The sequence below is a fragment of the Papilio xuthus genome, unplaced genomic scaffold, assembly GCF_000836235.2.
Source record: "Papilio xuthus unplaced genomic scaffold, Pxut_1.1 DF826945.1, whole genome shotgun sequence".
Taxonomy (NCBI): Eukaryota; Metazoa; Arthropoda; class Insecta; order Lepidoptera; family Papilionidae; genus Papilio; species Papilio xuthus.
In genome coordinates this window covers 5122453-5150132 of record NW_013531704.1, presented here as the reverse complement: position 1 = coordinate 5150132, position 27680 = coordinate 5122453, and the positions used below count along the sequence as shown (strand labels likewise).

Genomic DNA, 27680 nt, shown 5'->3' with positions numbered 1-27680 from the left:
TAAAATCTTAACTATCTTTGTCATAAGACGATTTATTTAACAAATGACCAATACGATCAGACTTCATATAATCATAACATGAAGTTACTAGAGACCAGATTCGTTACGGTGTACATCTGACGAATGAGCCGCATACCGCTCGCGAACTGCGCAAAAGGAAAACCATGCACATTAAATGAGTTCCTGTAAGCGAGCAATTCGGGAACGGCTTGAATTGCGCATTTGCCACTCATTCGCTATGTGTGAACGGACCCTTATAATGAGTTGAATTTGAACGAAGGTCACCTCGTGATGAATATTCATCGAGTTCGCTCAACGCCTCTAAATTATTTGATGCGCTTTGGGAAATTTGTGTAGTTTGGTGTCGGTTTGCGGTTGAATTCTCTGTACGTGTTAATTTAATGTTAATTAATACACAATGTCACATGATTTTCCTAAATTTTACAATAAACAAGTTTACAATGAAAATTGAAAAAAAGACTTCTTTTTTATATCATAAGGTTACGAGTTAGCGGCCACCTGAAATCGCTGAAATAGCGAAGTGACCGTTGCCCATAGACATACGCAATTGCATATGCGTTGCCTACCTTTAATCAACGGAGGAGAGGATGCACAGAAAGAAAATATTTCCTCTTTCCACGCATCTCCTCATCCGGAAAGTCCACTTCCACTTCCCATCCTTTCTTTGTAAGAAAAAGGGTGGGAAGGGAAAGAGGACTAAATTAGGCCTCCAGGACGCATTTTTAAATACCTCACAGGTTGAAATGTCCAACACCTATCACTAAAACCTATTTAAAGAAAGAATGCAACGTTATTTCTAAATGTCTTTCTCCGTTGCCTTTTTTAAAAAAAATATTGGACCAAAGATGCTTTCAGTTAAAAGCAATATCTTATTTGATAAATTGAGTTAATGTTTCAATAACTTAATACAGAGTAAATTGAGCGGACGTCACGATATTTCTGTAGCGACACTTAAGGAAATGAAATTTTCCTTCATCAATTATTGAAGGACACTTAAAGTTTTTTAGATGTTTATGATAAACATGTTTGGAACACCCCTATTATACAGTATGTTCAAAAATGTCGTGGATGTTGTAAGTTCAAGTAAAGCGTTCTATCATTACGTAATTCTAAACTTACATTCAAAGAATTAAAGGCAAAAAGTTAGTGTAAAGGCAACAGTACAGTTTTAAGTTAAAAAAGGCAATTGTCTTTAAAAGTTGTTAAATCGAGTGTAGCTTAAACCTAGTTGTAGATGTTTCAAGTTGTCGAGAACTTGAATTACTTTGGCAGGACTATTTATCTACCACAAAGTTGCAATCAATTGTGGGAGACAGTTCAATCTCACACAGTTTTGTGTGGAGCGCTGGGTGCAATGAAGCATGTACTAGATTGAACGGTGAATAATCGAACGGTGTACAAAACAAGTATGTAGATGGAATTGACAATAACACTATAGTATAGCTTCCAAATTAGTGTCGTTTAATAGGAGAGCGTGTGTAATAGGAGTGTGTATGTAGTAGGAGAGCGTGTGTAATAGGAGAGTGTGTGTGTAATTGGAGTGTTTGTGCAATATGAGTGGGTGTGTAATAGGAGCGTGTGTGTAATATGAGTGGGTGTGTAATAGGAGTGTGTGTGTAATAGAAGCCACTTGAACTTAAAAAAATAAAAACCAAGTACCGCTAAGATCAAAGCTAATATAAATCGTTGTTGTCACTAAATATTCATGGATATAGACGAGAGCTTTGAAGTTATTTCTCCGCCCGTGGTCTGGTCTCGTTCAAAGGAAGTGCCTGTTGCGTAATCTGACCCTAATTATGTTATCCAACGTTAAAAAATAATTTGCGTTAATGGATATTTTTTTAATAAAATAATTTCTACTGAAATTCTTCTTTCAATTTTTAGTATTTGGTGAATAAATTTGTGTTGTAGGTTCTACGTTCCACTGAACAAAGACTTGTATAAAAAACATGTTGTCATTTTCTTTATCTCTTACAAAAAACCATGCAACGATATATGTTCAAAAACAAGTTTTTGGCAGTCGAATCTCACATATTGTTTGTAACGCATGATTATTCTGTAACTTTCTAATTAGGTAAAGACACAGATAATATTATGACGTTAAAACAATTTATCAAAAAAGTAAATTAAAAAATACTGACAAGAAATAATGAGGGCGCCGAAATGGCTTTTAAGAATAAAAAATTGGTTCGCATTCCTGAAATGTTTTTGTTGTAAAAATCAATTCACAAACCATTTTACCGCGTCGAGGAAACATTTTTATTGTTTCTCTTTTATTTTATCCTTTTGTTATTTGAAACAGCCAGCATTAAGTAATGTAGCATTGTTGGTATAGCCTATTTAATGACTCTAAGAAGTTGAAAATACCAAAGTATTTTCAAAAATTTAAACAAAATAAAAAATTAATGTTTTTAAAGATAAATATTACTTATAATCAAAATGCGAATGTTTTAGATGAATGGCTGTTTGTTTAAAAGTATCTCTACAATAGCGGAATGAATCTCGGTTAAATTTGGCATAAATAGAACATAGTCTAAAAACACATTCTACTTATTAAGTTGTTTTTTTGTCGCGCGAACGGATTCGTAGGCGATAGTTAGTAATATTATTTTCCAGTGAACTATACTTACTATCAGGGTGAATGAATATAACGTTTTTACAAAACGGAATTGATACGATTAGTGTAATTTTTATTACATCGTAGCAGGAAAACTTCGCTCTACTGATGAATATTTTAAATGCAGACCGGCGTTTCCCTACAAAGTTACCAATTCATCATTTATTCAATTTTAACGCCCATAAGTTAGCGGAGCTTCGCTCATGGTTTTACCGGAAAGGTTTTTCACATTATTATATCAGTAAATTTTCTTTTTATCCAAGAATTATTTTTAATTTACTCAATTCTCTCGGTTAAGTCGTACTTTACGTGTTACGTGTACGTACGTTGTTATTCCGTCTCTTATTATCTTAAATTTAGTTATATTTGAAGCTAAATGAAACTTCATAAAAGTATGTCAATATTTTTTGATGGTAAAAGAAGTTTATCAAAACACACGTGCCTCTATTTTTAGACATTAGAATCATTTGGCGCGAATGACGTGCTTTCGTTATGAAGTCTAGTGTCATAATGGACAGTGAGGGGACATAAACGACATTTTAGTAAGGCTAGTGTTGAGTCAATACACTGCCACATTTTCGGATTTTATTTTTAACAGAGGGTCTCAACCATAGTTGAATTTAAAAAAAATCATGTATTTTTTTAATGTTGTTTATATGATAAAATCAAGTAGATGAAAGCATTTATAATAAACGCTGGCAGTGTGTCATCAAAGTTTATGAGCGCATAATGGCGACGAGACAGTGAATAAATCATTGGACGCGAGTGTGGAAGACATCTCGTTACTGAGAACCGTGCGAACACAAAGTGAAGTACACAAAGAAAAGTTAGGAAGAAACATTTAACAGTATTTTAATTTATAAAAAAACATTTTTTATTGAAGCAGAAAAGATTAATCTTACTAATATTATAAATGAGAAAGTTTCGTTGAATGGATGGATGTATGTTTGTTAGAAAGTATCAGATCGGCTCAACGGATCTTGATAAAAATTTATCACGAATGTAGATTGTCAACTTATGAAGTTTTTTTTAATTCCGCGAGAACAGAGTCTCAGGCGACTGTTAGTTTTTCATAATGTTAATTCATTACGCTCTCATACGATGTTTGACGATTGAACCGGTTCATAAGGAACTAACTAGTTAGTTTGTGTCAAACGCTATGTCAATTTAGTTTACATTATTATATCAATAGATGGCGGAACATATTACTAGATCACGATATTGATTTATTTAGTATGTTTATCGACTTGCCGATCGCATATCAATAAAGTTGACTCGCACCAAGATATAACCAGTGTTTCATTGTGACTACTCGATACTTCTCCAGTGAGAGGGAGATCTTTTTGAGACTGCTTTACAGTTTGTGTTGTTAAATGGTTGAAAAGTATCAGAAGTAATTTGTATTATTAATAATGAATAAAAATAAAATGTATTTATTTATCAATATGTGACAGTAATTGTAACATAAGCATCAACTCTAGAACTTCAAAGAGTTGGCCGCGTTCCAAAACGACAAGACTCTACATTCAAAAGATAGCAATAAATTACACGTGAACAATATAACAAAAGGCATCCACCGTATTACTACGTCCAAGTAAATTAATGGCTGGATTGAATTAGAATAAGATCTCCAACATCTGTATACTTTAAACCTAGTTGCAGATGTGATATGAAACGCAGTAACTTGACTTAAAGTCGTATGTTCAAGGTTTCAACAGTGGTAGAGTCCGATTTAACATCTTCGCACGAATTTGTCCGGCTCGCCCGGTGAAATACCACGACCATACAGAAGACAGGCGTCAAGTGGAAGCAATTCCGCGTTTCGTCTGATGAGTGTGCGTCCCGGAGGCCTAATTTAGTCACCTTTCCCTTCCCTAATTTCTTTTATAAAGAAAGGTTGGGATATGAAATGGACTTTCCGAATGAGAGGATGCATGGAAAGGAAGATATTTTCTTTCTGTACATCCACTTCTCCGTCGATTAAAGGTAGGCAACGCATATGCAATTGCGTATGTCTATGAGCAAAGGTTACTTCGCTATTTCAGCGATTTCAGATGACCGCTCGCACGTTTGCCACCTTATGATATAAAAAAAAATAGAATAAGGTCTCCAACAGCTGTATACTTCAAACCTAGTTGTAGATGTGATATGAAACGCAGTAACTTGACTTAAAGTCCTATGTTCCCGTATTCGTAATATTCACATCGCTACTTTGGCTAATTCCGGTGGTATTTTGCTCGTTTATCACCTTCCACTATATCCGACTCGAAGGACTATCCTCTTTAACTATTTTTTGATGGTTTGTTGTGTTATATACTCACGGAATGCAGTCTACGGGCAGCATCATGTATGGACAGGATGTGAGTAATCTTGTACTTGTCAAGCTGTACGGGGTCCTTGGAGTCCCGGTAGTTGCCCACGTACAGCCCAGGCAGGACCTATACAAAATTATGATAATCAAAATCTATCAAATCTCTTTAATTTCTTACGATAAATATAAATTATTTTTCATATTGTGAGAAGAATTGTCAAGTACCCATTAGAAATAAAACCCTGTTTCGTGATACATTAAATCATGTTTCCTTTATACTTTTTTGTGTAGTTAAGATACTAATATGTTTCGTTATAGAAATGGCGTCGTTCATAAAAGAATATTTTAGTAGCTTTGCTAAAAATTTATATTAAAAAACTTATCGAAAATCGTATGAAATAAAAAAAAAAACTATGAATACTAAAGAATAAAATGACCGATATTACCGAAGCTAATATTTGCTCGTGAATCAAAGTAATCCATTAGACGACCTTTTGTACCTTGAAAAAGTTATAGAAGTACTAAAAGCTCAGGAAAAAGCATTGGCCATTACTTATTGCCTATTAAAGCCATATCTTTGCATATTTTATATAGAAAACTTTTTTACAAAATAACCAAACAAATTTAAAGAGAAAGGCAAAAATATACTAGCTGTCGCCCACGACTCCGTCCGGAGGAATAAAAGAAAACTAAATTAGTAGCATATGTGTTCTTATAGACTCTGCACTATAGCAAATTTCAGCGAGATCCATGTAGCCGTTCTGGAGATACCTTCTAACAAACATCCATCCATCCATATATCCATCTAAATATTCCCATTTATAATATTAGTTTTAAGTAATATTTTTTATTACAGTTAAATTGTCTTTTGTTTTTTATTTTGCGAAAATTGTACCGTTTGTGTGTTTAATATTACCGAAGATATTATCAACTTTAAGAGTGTTATCAACAAATGTCTATAAATAAAATATTTCAGGTCTATATTTTAATAAAAGTGCTGCAAAGTGTACAAGTTTAGGTGATTACACTTGGTCTCGCAATTAGTGTGGAGGCGGTGAGAACTGCTACGGAAGCTAGTATAATGGACACAAGCCGCTTTTGACGTGCCGGTCGTGCGACACAATACGTCCTCAACGAGGCAACATAATTATATTTTAAGACGCAATTGTAATTTCTGTTTGTTCATACATTGTTGTTCGTCAAATCAACGACTTATATTCGATGTATTTACATTGCAAAATCGGATCGAATATTGTATTAAATCCGATAGCACATCTTAGAAATATAATAAATGCAAAAGTTTAAATGGATGTTTGTTAGAAGGTATTTCTAGAACGGCTTACCGGATCTCGATGAAATTTGGCATAGACGTAGAATATAGAGTCAGTAGTCTGGAAGAACACGCAGGCTACTAATTAAGTTTATTTTTCAAGCGGACGGAGTCGCGGGCGAAAGGTAGTATGGACATATATTTTACCATAAATGGGATGTAATAAAGCTTTTAATTCATAAACAACATGGGATTAATGGTAATACGGTATTAAAATATATATTATTAAAACGGTAATCCGATTGCACAAAGATTAAAGTATCAACAACTTTTATAGAATAGCTTTAATCTATTTGTTTATTTGTTCATTATAATAAAAGACATTGATCCAATTAATCTTATTATTATTTTCCATGAAAATATTAAAAACTATCTGTCTCGCGGTTGGATATATAAAAAACTTAATTAGTGTAGCCTATGTGTTCTTTCAGACCATGTTCTATACGTATGACAAATTTAATCGATATCCGTTCAGCCGTTCTAGAGATATCTTCAAACACCCATCCATCCATCCACATCACATCCATCTAAACATTCGCATTATAATATTTGTAAATTAAATAAAAAGCAGCTCTTCAAGGCATAAATTCGAAAAAAAAATTGTATCCTATATCCGTCTCCTGGCTCTAAGCTACCTCACCAATTCTCAGCCATATCGGTAAAGCCGTTCTTGAGTTATAAATAGTGTAACTACCACAACTTTTTTTATATACATATATATGTATAGATAATTAATTAACCTCACACAGTAATATATAAAATTCTCATGTGACAATATTAGCTACCGATTTTTATGAAATTTTATATGCACATTCAACAGGTCTGAGATTCGGCTACTATGTATTTTTTAATCCGCTGCGAAGAGAGTCGCGGGCAGGAACTAGTCTTTATATATATTATTTTAAAGACATTTTATATATTCTAAAGGCTTTTCTTTACATTATATAAGGTAGAGTGGAGATTTCAAGTAGTCTTTGTTATTCTATTGTTACAAGATTCATTGTTAAATATCATCGATAGAAACTTCAGGTACGAAGTTTCGGATTAAGTCTTTTGTGCTTTTTTGTATTTGCATTGTGATTTTAAAACAACTTTTAACCTTTTACGTCTAAACTGTAGTAGACACATGTGGGTAAGTATAATAGTTTCACATATACAGTTAAAATTTATGTAAAAAACTATTTTATTAATGCTTAATGACCTATATAACAAACACTTCCGTTGTATGTGAATTAAAGCTCAATTATGTATTCATACGTCAGCAATCAATACTGCCAACATGGACAGATAAATATAATACAACAAAATCATGTCTTCGCCTTGTCGTATCTTACCAGTATCTTTATCTACATATTACTAAATTGGAGTGTCAGTATCATCATCATCATCAGCTCAGCATACGTCCCCACCGAGGGGCTCGGAGCCTATCTTAATTAAAAGGTGATGAGGCCATAATCAATCACGCTGGCCAACTGCGTGGTTGGTTGACTTCACACATATCTTTGATTTTCTTCTCAGATATGTTCAGGTTGCATCACGATGTTTTCCTACATCGTAACAACGTTAGACAAATGTATATATGTAAATCGGAAATTGAAAGACACATTGGTGCATGGCGGGATTCGAACCCTGGATCTGCAGATTTCAAGTCAAGTGCTTGACCCCTGAAGCACCGACGCTCTAGTGTCTTTATGTAATATATATATTTCATACACATGTATTTGCGTTATTGATAATGAAAAAGTGATCTTTTGTCTGTCTGCAAGGCCGCGTATATTCCGGATTATTTCCGGAACGGCTGGACTGACTTTGACAAAAAGGTTAGGTTATTAATTTTAATACTGCGATAAATCGCGTAATAGCATTAGTACTAAATTGAAATAAATCATTTAAACTCCATTATTCAAGTTCGACACAAAATGAGACAGTTTTATAACACTTATAAACACAAGCATAATGTAAGCTGTAGCACAAGGTCGTGAAGAATATAAAAAAAATGATGAACAGAAAAGTTCAAAACAATTGTTGCGAATGAAAAATGAGAGGCTGAATAAAAATTAATCTTCTGGTTTCATTCAAAATGATAAATGTCTCGCTATGTTTCAAGATTGTTGTTGTCAGTAGATTTATTTTTCTTTTATTGTTCAACTCCACTTAATTATGCATTTGATGACAATAAGTTTCCACTACGTTTTCATAAATTGTCCTCAATGAATTGAATTTATTACTCTTTTGATAGAGCGTCGGTGGCTTAGGGGTCAAGCACTTGACTTGCGATCTGCAGGTCCTGGGTTCGAATCCCGCCATGTACCAATGTGTTTTTCGATTTCCGATTTACATATGGACATTTATCCGACGTACTTACGGTGATGGAAAACATCGTGATGCAACCTGCACATATCTAAGAAGAAACTCAAAGATATGTGTGAAGTTAACCAACCCGCAATTGGCCAGCGTGGTTAACTATGACCTAATCACCCTTTACTTAGGGTAGGCTCCGAGCCCCTCGGTGGGGACGTATAGTGAGCTGATGATGACTCTTTTGATCTCTTGTCTACTTCTAAAGTGATTATTAAGTAAACATGTTTTTTTTAAATCTCTGTAAACATATCGTCATCCCTGTCATTATCATTGACAAAAAACAGAGATAACAATATATTTTAAACGGGAATTTTGTTCTCAGAAACCTACAGTTAGTTATTTAGTACCAAAGATTAATTAATTGCTACTAAGATAAAAGTTAAAAGCTAAAAGTCTAACTAACCTATAAAATAAATCTGCCCTAGCTTACGTCATCTTTGTGTAATTTACGTGTCTTTTACTTTACATTTAAAAAGCGATAAATGTTATGTTGTCTATATCCTTCAGATCAATAAGCAGAAATGACTATCGAAATACTATAACTCAACACAGTTGGCAAGAAATCAAAATATCATTACGTGAACACTCACACCAAAGGTCACAAGAACTGACAGTGAAACTTCGAATATACCAAGTTGAAATTGGAAAATAATATTTTCATATAATCTTATGACTTTAATTCAAATATTCAACATTATATACACATCTTTCTGACAAATCCCGGACGTAAATAAACGTTAACTTTAAATAGTTATGAAGAAAACACTAAATACATCTAAATAACATAATTAGTAAAATAACTGATTTCATAGACAATTATCCAGCTTTTATAACGGTGTCGTGTCATTTAAAACACACGGTAAAAAAAACAACCGCTCATTACCTCGCTAAAAGTAAAAGCAGTTGAAAGTCAACAGCGAACCGCACTTGTTTGTCATAAAACGACCACTTTACCACAAGGAGCATAATTTTAGACGCGTTCCTCGCGATGCCTTTGGACCTCGTGATACTTGTGTACCTCGCCATATTATCATATTCATTTATGTTTTCCTTATATGTGCCCTGATGACATAAAATGTTGTTTTTACTGAAACAATATTGTCTTTTTTTCGGGTCTATAGTTCAATGAAAGTTGGCAATTCTAGGTGACACACAAAACATGATTCAGCTTTGTGTTTAGGGAATAAGAGGTAATTTTAAGGTTATCCAGATTCCATAACAAATAATATTAGCGATAACTGTTTGGCGTGGTTTGGGCTTATTATGAGAAGGGAAGAATCGCATGTAGAAGTAAGTTTAGGAAGAGACGGATGGATTGCGTGAAAGGTACCATGATTATGAAGGTGACGACGGAGATGACGGTAGATAGATTAATTTGGAGGACGGAAATTCGGTGCTCTGACCTGTAAGTGGGACAAGGTCTGGGAGTTGCTGATGATGAAATGAAAAGTGAGGAAAAAGAAATATAAAAGCAGCAAAAAATAAGAGTAAAGATTATATCAGTCTTTTAGGTTTCATGGAATTTGATGTGTGTTTGATTTTTGTTCCATATCGTTAGTTCGATATAAAAATGTAACGTCAATAATTTCATCGTAATTCGCGTGACTGGACAAAGTACACGTAATCACGCGAACGTAGATTTTATTATGTAGCGGGATTATCGCCTGCAGCATGAAGAATTAGGTATATACATAAACAGTAGCGGCGTTAGATTAGAGTGAAGTGGGGCAAATGCCCAGGGCGTCGGATATAAAGGGGTCAGCAGTGCCACTAAGATACCATAACGTTGAAAGATTCCTCCGACACAAAAATTGGGCCCCACAAAAATCTCGCCCAGGGCGCCGGAAATGCTAAATCTGGCCCTATGAACAGTTTAAGGTTGAGTTTCCACTTAAAGAAAATAAAACACCTTTACAGATGTTTATAGGAAGTGGAAGCCACAGTAAAATATATTTTTCAACGCGCTAAAACGATAGTAAAATCTTTAATACTGTAAGAGTTTTTGGTATTACATTAAAATATAATTAGCCAGCTCGTTACCTTAAAACCGAAAGGCAATTTGACCCAGTTTCGTGAATCCAAACGTAACTTAATAAATGTATATTAGAACTTTCAATGTTATTGTTCTTGACATTTTCTAACAAAAAAAGGAATTTAAAATTCTTTCCACCGCATACCAACCGCCCCGCAGTTGGCCATCGTGGTTGACTATGGCCTAATCACCCTTAACTTAGGGTAGACTCCGAGCCCCTCGGGGGGCACGTATAGTGAGCTGATGATGATGATGAAAATTATTTCAATACCTTCATATTTTTACCACAGTACAAATAAATATATATTTTATTAGTTATCGCCAGCAACTCCGTCCGCGTGGAACCAAAAAAACTTAATTAGTATCCTATGTGTTCACACTATGTCCTACATCTATGCCAAATTTCCATTCGATCAGTTCAGCCGTCATACCTTCATACAAACATCCATCCATCCAAACATTTGCATTAATAATATTATAGTAAAATATGGAAGTAGTTCTAATTAAAACATAGTAAGGGAAATTTCATTATTAACATTTTTATAATATTTTGAGATTAATTAACATTCTCTTTTGTATTATATAACAAAGTTTAACTTTAAGCGTTCATCGAATAATAATCTGAAGTATAAAGTAACACATAATAAAATGATAAAAAAAAACAGCAACGACATAAACTTTAACAAAGTAATTCAGCAAACATAGGATGTATATAATTATATTATTAGCAAACACGAAAGGCCTAAAATGTTCAACAGCTCGCTTAATCTAGTACAAACTGGAACATGCAATGAAGACTAATTTAACCCATTTAAATTGTTAACAAAGGTAACCATATCTGGACTACTAAGAATCCACTTATGTATGTTAATAAAATAACTCGTAATCGTAGATTTTGCATATTAAGGATCTCCGTTTGGCTTGTTCTTATATTTTTTACAATCTGTAATTTACGTTAGTAATATTAATTTATCAACATAGATAAACATGGTAACGCAGAAAGCGTTGCGTCTTTTAAAATATATTTCAATAGCCCTCATTTCCTATGTTTGTTTGTTTGAAGGTATCTCCAGAACAGCTGAACGGATCTCAATTAAATTTGGCATACATATAGAATGTAGTCTGGAAGGCATAGGCTAACAATTATGTTTTTATAATACCGCGCGGGCAGAGTCGCGGACCGTCGCTAGTAAATAATACAAAAAAAGCGTAACATCGAAAAGTATAGGCAACATACTTTAATTTGGAATAGCGTGAGAAAGGGCGTATATAAAATAAAAAAACCAATGTAATTTAGTAAACGGGCCACCAGAGTTCATTGACCCTTTTACATACATATACATACTATAATGAAACTTCCAAGCCCATTTGTTCAAAGTATCTGCTAAACGAAGGCCGGAATAGGTGAACCTTTTTCAAACAAAATCTTTTTGGTTAAATTACTTTTATTAGTTGTAAAAGGTAAAAGCGGTTTTTTTCTATACGCTACAGGTAATGCTTGTCATTTTAGCGTGAGTTTACATTGCTGATATATTTGTACTAAAAATATGTCGATCTCTCTTTTTTTGAAGAGAATGATAGCGATGACGTTGTTTTCACATGTGTTTTGATAGTGGAAATTCATAAAAAAGGTATAGTAACATAACAATTACTTTATAACAATTTTAAACGTGACATTTTTGTAACCAAGCATCATGTAGATATCAAAGTATTCCTAAAAAAAAATTTCTTTATGAATCGATGAACTGGTATTAATTTGCACAAATAACTAACCTAATAGACGAGTTTTATTTTAGAAATATATTTAAAGCTTTAGAGAAAGGTTATCCTATTTTAAATTCAGATCACATATGTGTGACACTGAAGGCTACATGCGCCCGGCAAAAGAAAAATAGCAGACCTCGGGAACCTTTACTATTATATAAATATACTACTATAATATTTTATTTAATTCTTATAACATTAAAAGGACGATTTTATGGACAGTATTTACATTTTAATATCTGAATAAAAATTTTGTTATTCGACCAATTTGAAACACTTTTTTTACTTTATGTTATATGTTAGGTAAATACATTTAACATTAAAAAAATTGTTTATACTACAATAACAAAACCAAATTGATAATTAATAACAAAAAATATAAAAAATACCTTATGCGTGTAATATTAAAATTTAGTTTCAATAAAATGATGTTGGTTTATGAGGGTAGTTTTACTTTTCTGACATTGTAACAAACGAACTTTGTTCTCGGTTTTCAGGCGGCACGCGCTACGAGAAGGCTACGAGCAGAGCCGCTACGACACGGCAGTTACGTAACTGCAATGTGCCGGACACTTTATTTACAACATATTATATTAAATATTATATAAAATATAAAAAAGTATATTACCTTATTCATTCCATTTCCCATTTTTAAAGGTGATGTTGTAACGTACACAAAAATCACCACAAATCTCTCAAAGTAATCTCAAAACACGCCAACACCGCACATTTTTTACTTCGGAAATCATAATTGGGACTCGTAAAAATGGTTTAACATTACCAAACTGTCAAATTGTCAACAGTAACGTCACTATGGCTACATTGTTGACGCCGGTGATACACGCGATTGCTATTCTATCGATGTTTTTATCGACACATCGAGTTATCGTACAGAAATGTACGTTTTTAATCACACTAGTGATGTCTCACTATCGATAATTTAATTTTAATGACTACTTTCTGTTATCGATTGAAAAATTCTTTTAAACGAAACGATTTTGAGAAAACTGTAACGGAACATTAGTGAGTTACGAAAACGGGCGTCCGCGGCCGCTTGCGACGCGGTACTGACGCCGGGGCCAGCGCAAACCGGGCGGGCGGCAGAGGCACTGCGTCTGTAAGCCTGCCTAATGATGTGCCTTCGGAAAAAGATATCGATATGTTACAACAGAATCATATATTTTAACTTGAAAAGGAAACTATGTAAAAGAGAAAGAATATGTAATCTTTTCGTATAAATAAATGAAAAACATCACAACTTTTAGACATTATTAATTACAATCCTTTGGCGCGAATGACGTGCTTTCGTTTCAAATCTAGTGTCAGAATGAATAGTGAGGGGACATAAACGTCGACCTTTTTGCGAGGCTAGTGTTGAGTCAATACAATTACAATTTTATTCCTAACACAACGGAGAATAATGTGTACGTTACAAGTAAATACTACAATTATTTTTAACTTTGCCAACAACACAATTATTTAAGCCACATAATTTCTTTGTCTAAACCGAGCGAACTGGGGTGAGATGTTTTGTTGTTGAAAATATATATAACAAAGTAAAATCGTAACAGCTTTTATTACCATTACTATAATCTCTACATGGCCAGGTTAATATTGTCGATAAAAAATAATCGATAAATATTTACGACGTTACTAATCCGTCCCAGGGCACGCGGGCAACTGCAAAGCGGTACTTGGAATTACCATGTGTTCGAAATCAACTAATCTAAATTAACTTTATCGAGATTTGTGATTTTATAACTATTTCACTAAATGTATTGAAAAAATAATAAAACAAGATCACAACTATGACCTACTTTAATTCCTTGATGAGATAGTATAAGTCAATATGATGTTTACGATTTTTTTTTCAAATTATAAGGATTCTACCAATTTTGAAACTAACCAGGCACAAAATATTTAGCAGCTAGATTTACAGCTCAAAATCTTTTGCGTTACGCTTTGCTACATGTTCGCTTTCACGGCTATGTGCTACAGGACTTTGTATCTCTACGCTTCCTTGCTACGACTGTAACTGCTCGTAGCTCATAGCAAACAACGTGAGAACCTCATTTTATTTATCCGAATGAAGAATTATGTTTTGCACTCGTATGTAAATATATTATATACTTTGTTAGTAAATAGACATGTATGGCCTTAGCTACGCATTTTTTTATACTCGATTGCTCGATACTAGATAATTATAGATCTGATAAAAATAAAAGCGGTATGCGGTATGCTTGTGGCGGAATATACTTACAAATAAGTGTTGTGCGGCAACACGTGCCTTATCTCTGAATGCCGTCGGACTACGGTCCAACATAACGTAACGATATGTTAACTACGTACCAACATAGTGTCTATCAACATCTACAATAGTTATGTTGTGTCCAACATGGCATGTTGAAACGACTTACGAATTTTATGAAATAAAACAACTTTTATAATAAATATTTTATTAAAATGTTTTCTGTTAAAATATCACAGAACGGACAAATTTAAAAAAGCAACATTAAATAATACTTAAATTCTAATAAAAACTTTTTACATCTTAAGAAATACGATTCTAGTGAAAATGAAAAACGCCTTACTATAACATGTAGTTAATATGTAACAAATTTTACCTTACAGTACAAAATAAACATAAGTGACTATATTTTGACTTTATCAACCCGCGGTCGCGCTACCAAAATCAGTCCCATGACTATGAAAAATATGCCCAACCACAATAGCACAGTGGCGCCGTCATCGAACAAAGTAACTCCAATTACGACCTGTAACAAATTATAATACCGTGATTATTTCTGTATAAATAAGTTAATACTTCTATTATACTTAACAGTTTGACTAGGATAAACACAAAAATGACTGTATGTAACCTTTTCATTATAGGCTGGCCTTAGTGGAAAGAGACACTTACTGATAATACATAACTAGAGGCCGCTGAGATGACAGTAGGTGCTACAGAGTTGTTCGCTGCATCCAACGAGCGTAGGTAGTAACGACATCCCCATGTATTGGTTAGCACCATCACAGCCAGAAGTATAGCCCATATTAAGTAGCTATCACCCTATATAAGATAAATAAAGAATATGTTACACTTAGAGGGTAGATAGAAATAGATGGATCTTACATGTGGCACAACTTGCTCACTTTTTTCCCCACTCATATACACACATACATTTTGTTAGTTCCCTATTACTTTGTGTTATGTTGGTGGAGTTCAGTAACAGTTGCCTTGCTTAGTGGGAAAATATCACAACAAAATTTAGTTCTGTATTTTCTCACCTTAGGAAGTGAAAGATCAATGCCTAGACAAGTCAATTTAATTCTAAGATAAGTAGCGCTACCACTTAACACTTTTTCTTGTTTCTTAAGAAAAATAGCCATACCTCTTCTGAGGATACAACTTATGAAGGTATATATAATTGGAATTAGTTAATTATAATACATTTCAATTTATATTTCTTTTACATTAAATAACTTTTAATTTCAATAAAGAACATTGTGTTGTTTATTTCTACTTACTACAATTGTAGGCGTTCCAGATAATTTACCCAAAGTGCTACCAATTGATGCCCATGTACCTGCTAAGAAAGCTTCATAAAACATTTTCTACGCAAACTTTTGTCTTTATATTTACATAAACTTTGTAAGTATACACGTTTGTAATATTATATATTAATATTACACCATTTTATTTTAAAAATATTATGAACGGCCAAATTTTTTAAGTGATAAGTAAATATAACCTTTATCAGCTTTAAAAAAAGTTGCTGTTATATGTCAACTTCTCCACTGTCAAATCGTCTGACAAGGCGATCAAAGAGTATATAAAATAAATAATAAATAAAAGGCGATAGTAGATGGCGAAACATAAACATCTTTTTTATTCTTTTTGGATAAAAACCAAACCAAGTATTTTTAAACTAATAACGTAATTCCTGCTGCAAATCCAAGCAAAGCCTAAGTATGAATTAATATCTGCTGATCTTATTTAATTACGTGAGAAACATAAAATAAGCAAACACAATATTTCAATAGTCTTCATGAATTTATAATCTTTAATTTTTCTCTATAATTTATTGTTCAATGTCAAGTATTTAAAAGGATTTTTTTTTGTCAAATTGATGCACCATTTGCGCATCCGTGGGCAAGCAATTATTAATTTAGTCGGACTCGGACTTAAATAACATCTTAAAAATTTACTCAAACGAATTGAAAGGAAAGTGTAATTGATCCATTACAAAGAATATTATCATTATTACTTTTACCACTCTATGTTGCCTTAGCCTTTAGCTATAGAGTTGTTTTTGATTTATTTTACATATTTTAAAAAGATTATTAAAATAAAATGGATTTTGTGAAAAAGGGAGATAATATCTTAATTATTTGGAATAAAAGTGAACAAAATGACATTGCTAACTTTGTAAATGAAATTAAAAGCATAGCTACAGAAGGAAATGTTTTTCTAGAAAACTCCACAATGATCAATGACTGTTAGTATTGTAAGCTTAAATGTATTATAATGATTGTAATTTAATTATTTTCATGTTAAAAACTGTTTTTATTTTCAGCATCTAGACCTAAATCTTCATTTGATGCTGTTCTATGCAATCTCATTCCACCGCATTCCGTTGAACACAGTGATAGTTTATTATCCTTAATAATAAAGATTCTTAAGCCAAGTGGTAGATTAACTGTCAAAGATAATACAGATCTGTCCAGTACATTAAAACTCAATGGTTTTGTTAATGTAACAAAAAGTGCTGATAATACATACATTGCAGAAAAACCTAAATTTGAGGTAAGTGCTTGTAAATACTTATTTTATTTTTTTAAGAAATTACTGTATTCTAAAAATCTATGGTGTTTTTTGTTTATGAATAGACTGAATTGTGCACTTTTAAAATTAATAATTTAAATTAATTCCACTACTTTTTTTGTTTGAGCATTTTATATGATCAAGTGTCATCACATACATATGTAAACATTAATTTTAGGTGGGTTCAAAAGTATCATTAAAACTGGGACAAAAGCCTGCAGTATGGAAATTAGATGACACAGTAGAGGAGGCATGGACAGGAGGCAACAATGATGAAATTATTGATGATGATCAACTTCTGGACGAGGATGACTTGAAGAAGCCGGACAAACAATCTCTTAGAGGTAAATATGTATAAGCTTACTAGATGTCACCCCTAAAACTCTGTCTGCTAAATTAGTAGCCTATGTGTTCTTCCAGTCTTTGTTCTACTTCTATGCTAAATTTAAACAAGATCCTTTCAGCCGATCTGGAGATACCTCCAAATAAACATTCACATTTATATTAGTATAAGTTTTATATATTTTCAAAGTGTATTTGTTGGATGATTTTGCAATATTTTAACTCTGCAAACTCATGGTAAGAAAATGTGGCTGAATGATAAAGATCATTCTCAGGTAGCTGCTAGAATTTACATGGGATGCAAACCATAGTCTCTCCTTTGTAGAATTCAACACAAAATAATCAAAGCAAGATAAATATCTTTTGATTATATCAGTGCTGATAATTATGTCAAAAAAATTTAATATTATCTATGCCACTATCACATAACATATACTTAGTTATCGCATTTTTTTTGGCTGCATGTACAATTAAAGGTTTTGTGTTGCGAGTAATAAATGTTTTGTGTTCCAAGTGCTTAAGGCCGTGACTAAGGTCAACGGCTTTATTGAATAATGACGCTTAATATTATTGCCTCAATTGCATGTTGTTAACAATCGTTATATCTACAATACAATGCGCGATTCAACAGCTTCTTGATATATTTTATGAAGGTTTTATAAAATAAGTATAGTATTGTAGTAGACAAAAACATAAATTTGTTCTAGATATGCCAAATAAAATGTCTATGCCTTCAAGACTGAACCAATGTTTATTAGTTGACTCCGAAATGTCTGATGAACTTTATATAAAATGATTTACCTTATTTTTTAATCTTTATGTAGTTAATGTTTAGTGATATGTTGTATGGATGGTAATTGATATTATTTCAATTCCAGTTTGCGCTACAACGGGCAAGCGTAAGGCGTGTGCGGATTGCAGCTGCGGCTTGGCTGAGGAGCTGCGAGGTGAAACTAAAGACACGCCGAAATCGTCTTGCGGGAGTGTGAGTATTCAACATTATTGAGATAAATTGTTAGCAAAACTGTTTAATTCCACAATACATAGATTTAAATTTTGTTCTCTGCTAATATTAATAAGGATACTGGTATAGGTTATGTTTAAATTATTTTTTCAACATCTTGTTTGGATGTCCTTTCTAGGACTGTTTGTATATCTGTGTCATTTGAATTTTAACACACTCACTGCTACAGATTTGCTTGGTCCCATTTTCGATATGTAATCTGTTATTGGGATTTGCAGGTTTTAAATTTTTATTTTATTTTTTCAGTGTTACCTTGGAGATGCGTTCCGTTGTGCGACCTGTCCGTACCTCGGCATGCCGGCTTTTAAGCCTGGAGAAAAAGTGTTGTTGGACCTAAAGTCTGATATATGAGTTATGCAGTATAGTTCATAATTTCCTTAGAATCTGTTGTAAACTAAGATGGTTTTCAACTTTATTTTAATAGTATTCGAGTTGTGATTGCTTTTTAATAAATATTTTGTTTATATTTTATTTATTTGTACTATTATCCTTTCTTAAATTAGTCTGGACCGATTGTCGGCACTCATTGCAACTCACTGATGTGTGTTTTTAATTCTGTGAATAGTATTTTTTAATAAATCATCTTAATCTTACTAATATAAATACGAATATTTAAATGGATGGATGGGTGTTTGAAAGTATCTTCTGAACGGATCTCGATGAAATTGGGCATATGTATAGAACATAGTATGGAAGAACAAGTAGACTTCTTGTTTAGTTTTTTTTTTAATTCTGCGCGGATAGAGTCACGGTTGACAACTAGTTTGGAATAAAGTGAATAAAACAATAAAATAGCAAATATTCCATTATACATATTTTCTCTTTTCATTTTACAAACAGTTAACTTAGTTTTAACATATCTCGCTCTATAACATTTTCCATTTACATTTATTTCAATTATTACTCATTCTGCTATACAATAAAATATATATATTTGCCATCGTCATATAATTATATAACAAGTTTTATTTATAATTATTTATCTATTAATTAAATGACACAATATTACCTGTTCTCTACAGTTACATTTTAAAAACAGTATTATATCGACAATATAAGTTTTGCGATAAAAAAATTATTTAATAAAACTGTTTTTAATATGTGATCCACGAGTCTATGATAAGATAAAGTGAATTATAAATTTCAATTGGTTAAATTTATTCAATAACTTACCATAAACATTCGAACTTCTAGATGTTAGGATGGCACAATTGTGTGTCAGAATATTGTGTTAATGATGGTATACTAAATAAAGGCTATGGAAACCATTACTGGCCGTACCTAACATTGGCAACAATTACCGTGGGTTTCTAAAAACAAAATCCCAGTATAAAACATATCTCTGTTCTGTCAAAGATGACAGGTATAACGATACGTTTTATGCAGAAATTTTGACTTTACAAACCCATGATAAAACAATTACTCGTAATTTAAATCTTTATTAAATGTAACTATAAATTCATACATTTTACAACGGTTATAAACACAGCAAATAATTTTACACGCATCCACAACCTGTGTGCATTAACATCGATAATATTTAAATAGAAACATGCAAAAATAATAGTGTTGCCAGATTGATAAGTCTCAGATAGATTAAAAAGAATTTCAGTTCAAAAACGAGAATACAATGCGAATTATTTCCAAGCAATTTTTTACTGATAATTTTTAAACTCTTGAAATATATTTAATTTAATCTTAAAATAATATTGACTGCATATAACTAATTGCATATTGATTAAAAGTTTAGAAATTATTAAATTTACACAAAATTTTTATTTATTCTTAGTTTTCGAGTGAGCATTGCGGTAGAAGGCAAATTTAGACAGTTGTCATAAAATAACAGTTTTATATTTTATATATGTAATATGCATATATAGAATGTATAAGGTACGCGTCTATTGGCCCTACCGCGTAGTGCGTCCGCACCGCACGCACGGATTAAATGGATTTGTCTGACCATGCGGGCGGCGCGGAAAGCAAACTAAAATCCGTTGGTGACCGAGCGTGCCATGCGTCCAGTGCGGCCCAATGGACGCGTACCTATAGACAGAAAGTTCTACGTCGTAATGAAATCAGTATTATATACTTTATGATGTGTTTAAATTATCCTAATATAAAAACACGGAAGAACATCGATTGCGCCAACAACTATCAAATATGCATGAAATATTAAGATTAAAGAAAGAAAAGAAAAATTACTTATCTATTATTGCGATTCTACAACTTCCGTGGAAAAAATCATCTAATCAACTTTATGAGCGAAAATAAATTAATACTTTTTTTGAATTTGGATTTTAGGAAATAATACTTTTTTGTAACGAATTTTGTACTTAACGATCGTCCATCCTGTCGTAGCGGAGCCGATGGCGTCCGTTTACAAAATAAATGCTCCTATCTCATAATTTAAGTAATATCTTCGAAGAAACTACTATCCCACAACATTCAGTAAAGCGTCCCAGTCTTTTTAAAAGTTTATTTTCATCAAATTGAGATCTTGCTTAGACTCGTTTGCGATCGCGTCTCCCCGCGAGACACTAGTCTTAGAGTTTGTGAGGTAGGCTTAGTCATGATCTAATGAAAGCGCCTTGTTAGAAAATACCGATTAATAAAATGAGATCTTTCATTAAAATTACAAATAATATAAAAAAAACGATAAAACTAGAATTACATACATTATACAACAAATTATTAACGTTTTTTTGTTTACAACACTATCCGTCCGCGGTGCGTCCGCGCTCTGCGCTCGTCCCTTAGCGAATGGCCGACGAGCACGCGACAGTTGACGGTACAATGAAAACACCTCAATATCGACCCCCCTCCACCCCCGCCGCGCAGAGTACACAAAGTTTGGCAAGTTTACATCACAATACACAGTCGCTAAATTGCCAAATTATTGTACTAACTTTACGTACAAAATTTTTTCAAAATGACATCTTTATAAGTTAGGGGAGATGAATTTTTATATATGTTATCCAGTTACCTCTTTTAAACGAAGTAATTTGAAGTAAAGGTCAATTTAATTGTAAGAATTATTTAAAAGAATTTCTGTTTGTTGTTATAAGTTTTGATTTTTAATTCCTAATTAATAAAAATCAAAGATAATTTGAAATAAAAGACAATTGATAACATGTCTTAATATTTAAAAAGAATATGTTGATATGGCCATGTGTTTGTCGTTATCTGTGTAACGTTATATGTATATTAATCACAGTTGCTATATGTTTATTTTGTATCAAAATTTTTTTTTGTCATCCAGCGTATCGTTCCCGAGTATGTAACTACGACTCCTTACCAATAACGCACTTATTATTCTAAAAACATATATATTTTCCAAGCAATACTTCATACCTACTCTGAACTACAAAATATCACAGACGGTGTGTTTATTATGTATACATTTTCTCGTAGAAAAGTTAAGTGTATCACACATGGACGTCAAAACCAATAGAGATGGCATCTAATAACCATGACCATTATATATTTTTATTTTACAATAAATGTATAAACAATATAATCAAATTATTTCTCAAGAAGTCAGCCATTTGTTCTACTAAGTACTCGCTGAAATTTCTAATTTGTTTTTTGAAATAGAAACGCTTGAAATGAATTGCAAATTGTGCGACCCGCGCACGATATGTCGCTGTCACAACCATCAGGGTAATCCGGAAAATAATCTAAAGGACTGCTTCGAAACAAAACCAAGTTTAGTTCGGAAACCCACAAATATCGATAAATCGGAGTTTAAGCACACGCCAACATCACTCGTTATTCCCACTAACAAAACTTTTATACGTAAACTATTGTTATCTCTTTCTTTCAAAGAGAATGAAAGAGAAGATAATATGTTTTGTATAGTGTTTCATTAGTGGAAACCCAAGATATCTCGCAACAATTCATTGTACCTTTAAGTTTAACCGTCGCCAGTTGTCAGAGACGGGCGATATAAATCTCATTATTTATCACAATATCTAACCTAGTATAAAGATCTGATAAATTACGCGTTGTTATTTTGTGCTCTTTCAGATATTTCGTACTCCATGTTATATTACTATTTTGGGTTTATGCTTCATGTGAACAATATTAGAACCAATATTAAAATAAATTTTATCCGCTGAAATAATTATACTTACAAGTATTAAATTTTTAGTGAATTAAAAACATATTTACATCTATCTGCCGCACTCAGAGACTTTAATCTGTCATTAAGTGACGCTTAACAGCTCTGATTGCGGTAGTAAATAAATGATTTATATAGTATTCAGCGTGGTATAAAGTTTCCGGCACTTTTGTGACATAACATTGGTCATGGAGTGTAATATTCAATAGACTTAATTTACCTATTTACATTAATTACACGAACGCGTATAGAAGCACCCGACAGAAATAAGCACCTGGTGTTCCCCGAGAGAACGTAAGCGTACGGTCAGCGCTTGCTGTCACAACTACATCGAACCGAACGCACACACGCGTACCGATTTAAATATATTGCCGGCCATTTTCAATCTGTCACATGTCAAAATAACGCGGGAACTCTGAAAATTTTGTCACATTCACGCGATTTTTAAATCGTTCCATCTCTATTTATAGAACAAATTAAATTGTAAATTGTTTCGTCATTCTTAATTTTAAATCTAATCAAAAATTAATCTTTCTTATCTGTAATTAAATTATTTCTTTTGAATGAAAACGGATTTTAAGGCCTATCAATTTAATTAAATCGTTGCGCACGCGAAGTCACTGGGTCGATCTTTTTACCTACATTACAATGTGAGTTTGGCTCACCTTTACAACTAATGAATTTCACGATCTCCTCGCTAGAGCGGGGCAAAGTCCGAGCGAACGCACGGGAAAGTTTTCACAATTTGACATGTATGGTTCGCTCAACGCTTCTTGAGCGGTGGACGGTCATCGTCGTTCACATCGGGGGCGGACCAGCGTCGTTTGCGGGCGTCCTCTTTCACACTGAGGTTCTCTGGGTGTGTCTGTGGCGGTGCTGGTAGACAGCTGGTGACATTATTAACCCCCAGATTACTGGTAACTGTGCCGTTAGCAGCCGTGTGGCTCTTAGCGACCAGTGACACGCAGACGTCTCCGACCTGCAGCCTCTGCACTCGCAGGCCGTACCGCGCCAGCGTGCGCTCCGGCTTGCAAGATGCCCAGCCTCGTCCGTACACGAAGAACGGCCTGTCCACCGTCCAGTCTAACTCCACCTGGAATATACAAATAAATAATTAAAAATAAGTTATTAAATAATAATCGATAAGTATTAACTAGATTGTGCGACTGTGTGAGGCATAGGGTAGGAATAATTTTGTGGTGATTTGTGTTACCTGAGTGCGGTTCCTATCATAGGTGAGCGTGAGTGCGAGGTTGTCGCCGCGCTCGTCGAGGCGCAGCAGCGTACACTTGGTAAGGGCGAGGTGCGCGCTGCGGCCCGCACTGCTCACGAAGTCCTCCGTTCGCATCTCCTCCACGCGCCGCAGCGACCCGTCCTCCAGCCGGATCATAGCGCCGCGACAGAAGTACGGCGCCGGTGCACCCCGCTCCGGCGACATCGGTGCCTCCTGAAAACATCATACAACATACGTTGTTATTTCTTGCCTTTAACTTTGTTAGAATTTTACAGCATTGGTATAAACACAAGTTAAATGAGATGACAAGACATTTTACCTCTATGGAGGGAGGCACGGGCGCGGGCGCAGGCGGTGGCTGTTCGTGCGGCACGGGCGCCGGCGAACGGTGAGGTGCAGGCGCAGGCGCGGGCGCAGGGGGCACGAAACCGGAGGAGGAGCGTGCTCGCAACGGGTAGGCGGCAGGGGGCTGCGGGCGCGCGCCGTACAGGTAGGCGTAGGGCGCATGCGGCAGGAAGGGCGCATAGCCGGCGAAGGGCGCCGGGGGCGGAGGGTGAGGCGCAGGGGCGGGCGGCGGCGCTGGCGCGGTGTGCGCGGGCGGGTCCCGCGGTCGGCGCGCGGCGTAGCGCGGATAGGGGCGCGGCGGGGGTGTGAGGAACTCGGGCGTCATTGCGGCGGGCGGCGGCGCAGGGTACAGGTGGCCCAGGTGCCCCAGCTGCAGCTGGGCCAGCGCCTCGCCGGGGTGGCTCGCCGAGATCATCGGATGTGCTGCAAATGACAACAGTTACAAATTAAAAACCTACTCTCGATACTTTAAAACAGTGACAAATTCGGCTGCAATGGCTGTTATTATCTGGGCTAATGCGTCTGTAGTACTAACAAAACCGCTGAATACATTGTAATTTAAAAGAAAAACAGTTCATAAACTAAAGTAAAAAATGATGCCCTGTTGTGCAATACATGTATAAGTACTTCATAATCTCATCTTTCGAATGGTATTAAAAAAGATAGCTTACACAAAGTCGTTTGTACCATGTCCTGTTTACACGAAAATAAAAATCAGTTTCTAGTTAAAACACAAGCGATTGTTTACTCAACAGATGCGTTCAACACGTGTTACGTTCACTCGATGCGTTTATAAGGAATTAAACTCGTCAGTAAGCGCCTCTACCCAATTACATGTAGATTATGTTTAAGAATAAAATCTATTTATAAAGTTTACGTAGCCGCCCCACATTCTTATCGCACACATGCAACCTCTGATCAGTTACACACACAGGGAAGTGCAGATGTCGGATCTATCTACATATATGTTGCGGATAAAGTGATTGATTAAGACATTATACACTATGTTCCGATATTTTACATTAATATTTTAATGTTCCAAAATAAAACAAAACTACATGTTAATTGACATCCATTAACATTAGATTGAAATTAACGTTACATTATTTAAATAATCAATCTTATAATATTGTAATGAACTAATAAAGTTTTAACATAAAGCATAAAAATAGAGCGTCGGCTGCTCAGGGGTCAAGCACTTGACTTGCAATCTGCATGTCCAGGGTTCGAATCCCGCCATGTACCAATGTGTTTTTCGATTTCAGATTTACATATATACAGTAATCCGATGTTCTTACGGTGAAGGAAAACATCGTGATGCAACCTGCACATATCTGAGAAGAAATTCAAAGATATGTGTGAAGTCAACTAACCCGCACTTGGCCAGCGTGGTTGACTATGGTCTAATCACCCTTAATTTAGGGTAGGCCCCGAGCCTTCCGGTGGGGACGTATAGTGAGCTGATGATGATGATATAAAACAATATCTTAGCAATAATGACTGAGTGTCGCGATAAATAATATTTTTTTTACATTTACCTCATATGTCTGGTCATTATACGTAAAGTCAGTATTAATTAATTGTCTACAACATGCGTGGATCGAGATCAGTGTAAGGACGTCTGGCAAGATAAATATTACACAACGAATCCTTTTTAAGACAGGATATTGCTAATACTAGCATATTGGCATATCTAGCATATATATAATAGGTGTTAGAAAGATAAAATAAAATTCACTCTTTTCGAAAATAAACGTGTATTGTTGAATATGAACAGAAAAAGACAAACGAATAAAATTTTTACAAATTTAAATGAATAAATTATTTCTTCTTTTCTTTGTGGCCTGACTTAAAGTATTGAAACTCCTTGGACATACCGGCCACCAAAGACCTTTGTCTTTAAAACCATTAAAGACCGGCCACCGTGAGGAATAATCTAAAAATATGTATCTTTGTTGCATTGTATGCAAGTACTCTAACTGCCAACATTTCCAAAACTGGGACATCATCCTTTGTAAAAGTTGCCACCTCGTAAGAAGATTTATGTTTCTGAATATGGATATGAAACTGGCTTCATTTAACCTGCCTCCTACTCTTAATATGCCATCTCTATCAATAAAAGGATCTAAAGTAATCAGTTTACTTCTCCTTTTCACTTTATTGTTCCGCTTCAAATCTTGAATTTCTTCTCTAAAGCATAATTCCTGATATTGTAATATAAATAATAAAATAAATCTGTTCATAACGATTTTCAATTCTTCAGTAGTTAAATAAGAAGATTTCTCCTCACCCTTCTTAAACTTCATTCTCCGGCAGTATGCTAAGACACTTGTTAGTTTATTTAAGTTAGAAAATCTTTCCCATATAGAGACTTCATCTGAAACATGTAGTGTCTTGATATCATTTTTCTTGATTTCTAATTCTGTTGATGGAATGTCTTTCTTCTCGTATAAAATATTTTCTTTTCTTAGCCAGCTCGGTCCGTGCCACCATAATTCATTTGTTCGTAATTCTCTTGCACTAATTCCACGCGAAGCTGGATCGGCTGGATTCTCAGAAGACCTTACATGATGCCATTTTTCATTATCCATTAGCTGTATAATTTCAGAAACTCGATTACCTATAAATGTTTTCCATCTGCTTGGCTGTGACTGCAGCCAAGACAGAACTACCATTGAATCAGTCCAGGCGAAAACATTTTCTTTAGGAATATTCAATATATTTCTTACTTCATTCAGTAAGCTCGTTAGTAGTACAGCAGCGCATAATTCCAATCTCGGAACGGATATTTGTTTTAATGGAGCTACCTTAGTTTTTTCAGCTATTAAATTAACACATACTTCATTTTCTTCTGTAATAACTCTCAGGTATGCAACTGCCGCATACGCTGTTGTCGAAGCATCTGCAAATCCATGTATCTCCACCAGCTTATTCTTTGAATGTAATTTCAACCATCTTGATAATGTAATAGTTTGCAAATTACTCAAATCTTCTCTATATGTAGTCCATTGATTAATTAAATCAAGTGGCAGTTCCTCGTCCCAATCTCTTCTACAAAGCCATAACTTCTGTATAAAAACCTTTGCCGTTACGACAACAGGTGATAACCATCCGAATGGATCAAATAAACGGGAAATGTCTGATAAGATGTATCTTTTAGTAATGGAATAGGATAACTCTGGTAAGTGGACTGTAATGTGGAAGGTGTCATCTTGCCTATTCCAAATCAAACCTAGAATCTTGAATATAGGATCCATTTTGAAAGTCAACTTTTCTATCTCACAATTAGACTTATTTTTCATCTGACTTAATAACTCACTTGAATTGCTTGACCATTTTTGCATCTCAAAACCT

At 34.3% G+C, this 27680-nt stretch overlaps 4 protein-coding genes across 5 annotated transcripts in view; 1 reads left to right on the top strand and 3 right to left on the bottom strand.

Annotated features, from left to right (window-relative positions):
- Positions 1-13483, bottom strand: part of LOC106121091 (dual specificity protein phosphatase 22) — a 30087-nt gene extending 16604 nt beyond the window's left edge. For both annotated transcript variants that reach the window (XM_013316589.1, XM_013316590.1), the window contains exons 1-2: positions 13065-13483; positions 4960-5076 (exon numbers count right to left, since the gene is read on the bottom strand). In XM_013316589.1, the coding sequence (XP_013172043.1) occupies positions 4960-5076; positions 13065-13085 (138 nt within the window). In that variant the 5' untranslated portion in view covers positions 13086-13483. The remainder of the gene's footprint in view (positions 1-4959; positions 5077-13064) is intronic.
- A 1437-nt stretch (positions 13484-14920) lies between these two features.
- Positions 14921-16193, bottom strand: LOC106121107 (uncharacterized). The gene is made up of 3 exons (NM_001312379.1): positions 15965-16193; positions 15357-15506; positions 14921-15210 (listed from the first exon to the last, which is right to left on the bottom strand). Exons 1-3 carry the CDS (start codon positions 16046-16048, stop codon positions 15088-15090), a joined length of 357 nt encoding a protein of 118 aa, NP_001299308.1. The 5' UTR covers positions 16049-16193; the 3' UTR covers positions 14921-15087.
- Positions 16194-16718: 525 nt separating this feature from the next.
- Positions 16719-19060, top strand: CIAPIN1 (cytokine induced apoptosis inhibitor 1). The gene is given in 5 exon segments (NM_001312192.1): positions 16719-16935; positions 17014-17243; positions 17440-17605; positions 18482-18588; positions 18874-19060. Coding segments are annotated over 5 exon segments (753 nt in total). The 5' UTR covers positions 16719-16790; the 3' UTR covers positions 18979-19060.
- Positions 19061-21791: 2731 nt separating this feature from the next.
- Positions 21792-27680, bottom strand: part of Atx-1 (Ataxin 1) — a 39583-nt gene continuing 33694 nt past the window's right edge. Inside the window, exons 2-4 of the mRNA XM_013316928.1 lie at positions 24301-24749; positions 23961-24194; positions 21792-23840 (exon numbers count right to left, since the gene is read on the bottom strand). Coding sequence (XP_013172382.1) covers positions 23511-23840; positions 23961-24194; positions 24301-24741 — 1005 coding nt within the window. The 5' untranslated portion in view covers positions 24742-24749 and the 3' untranslated portion in view covers positions 21792-23510. The remainder of the gene's footprint in view (positions 23841-23960; positions 24195-24300; positions 24750-27680) is intronic.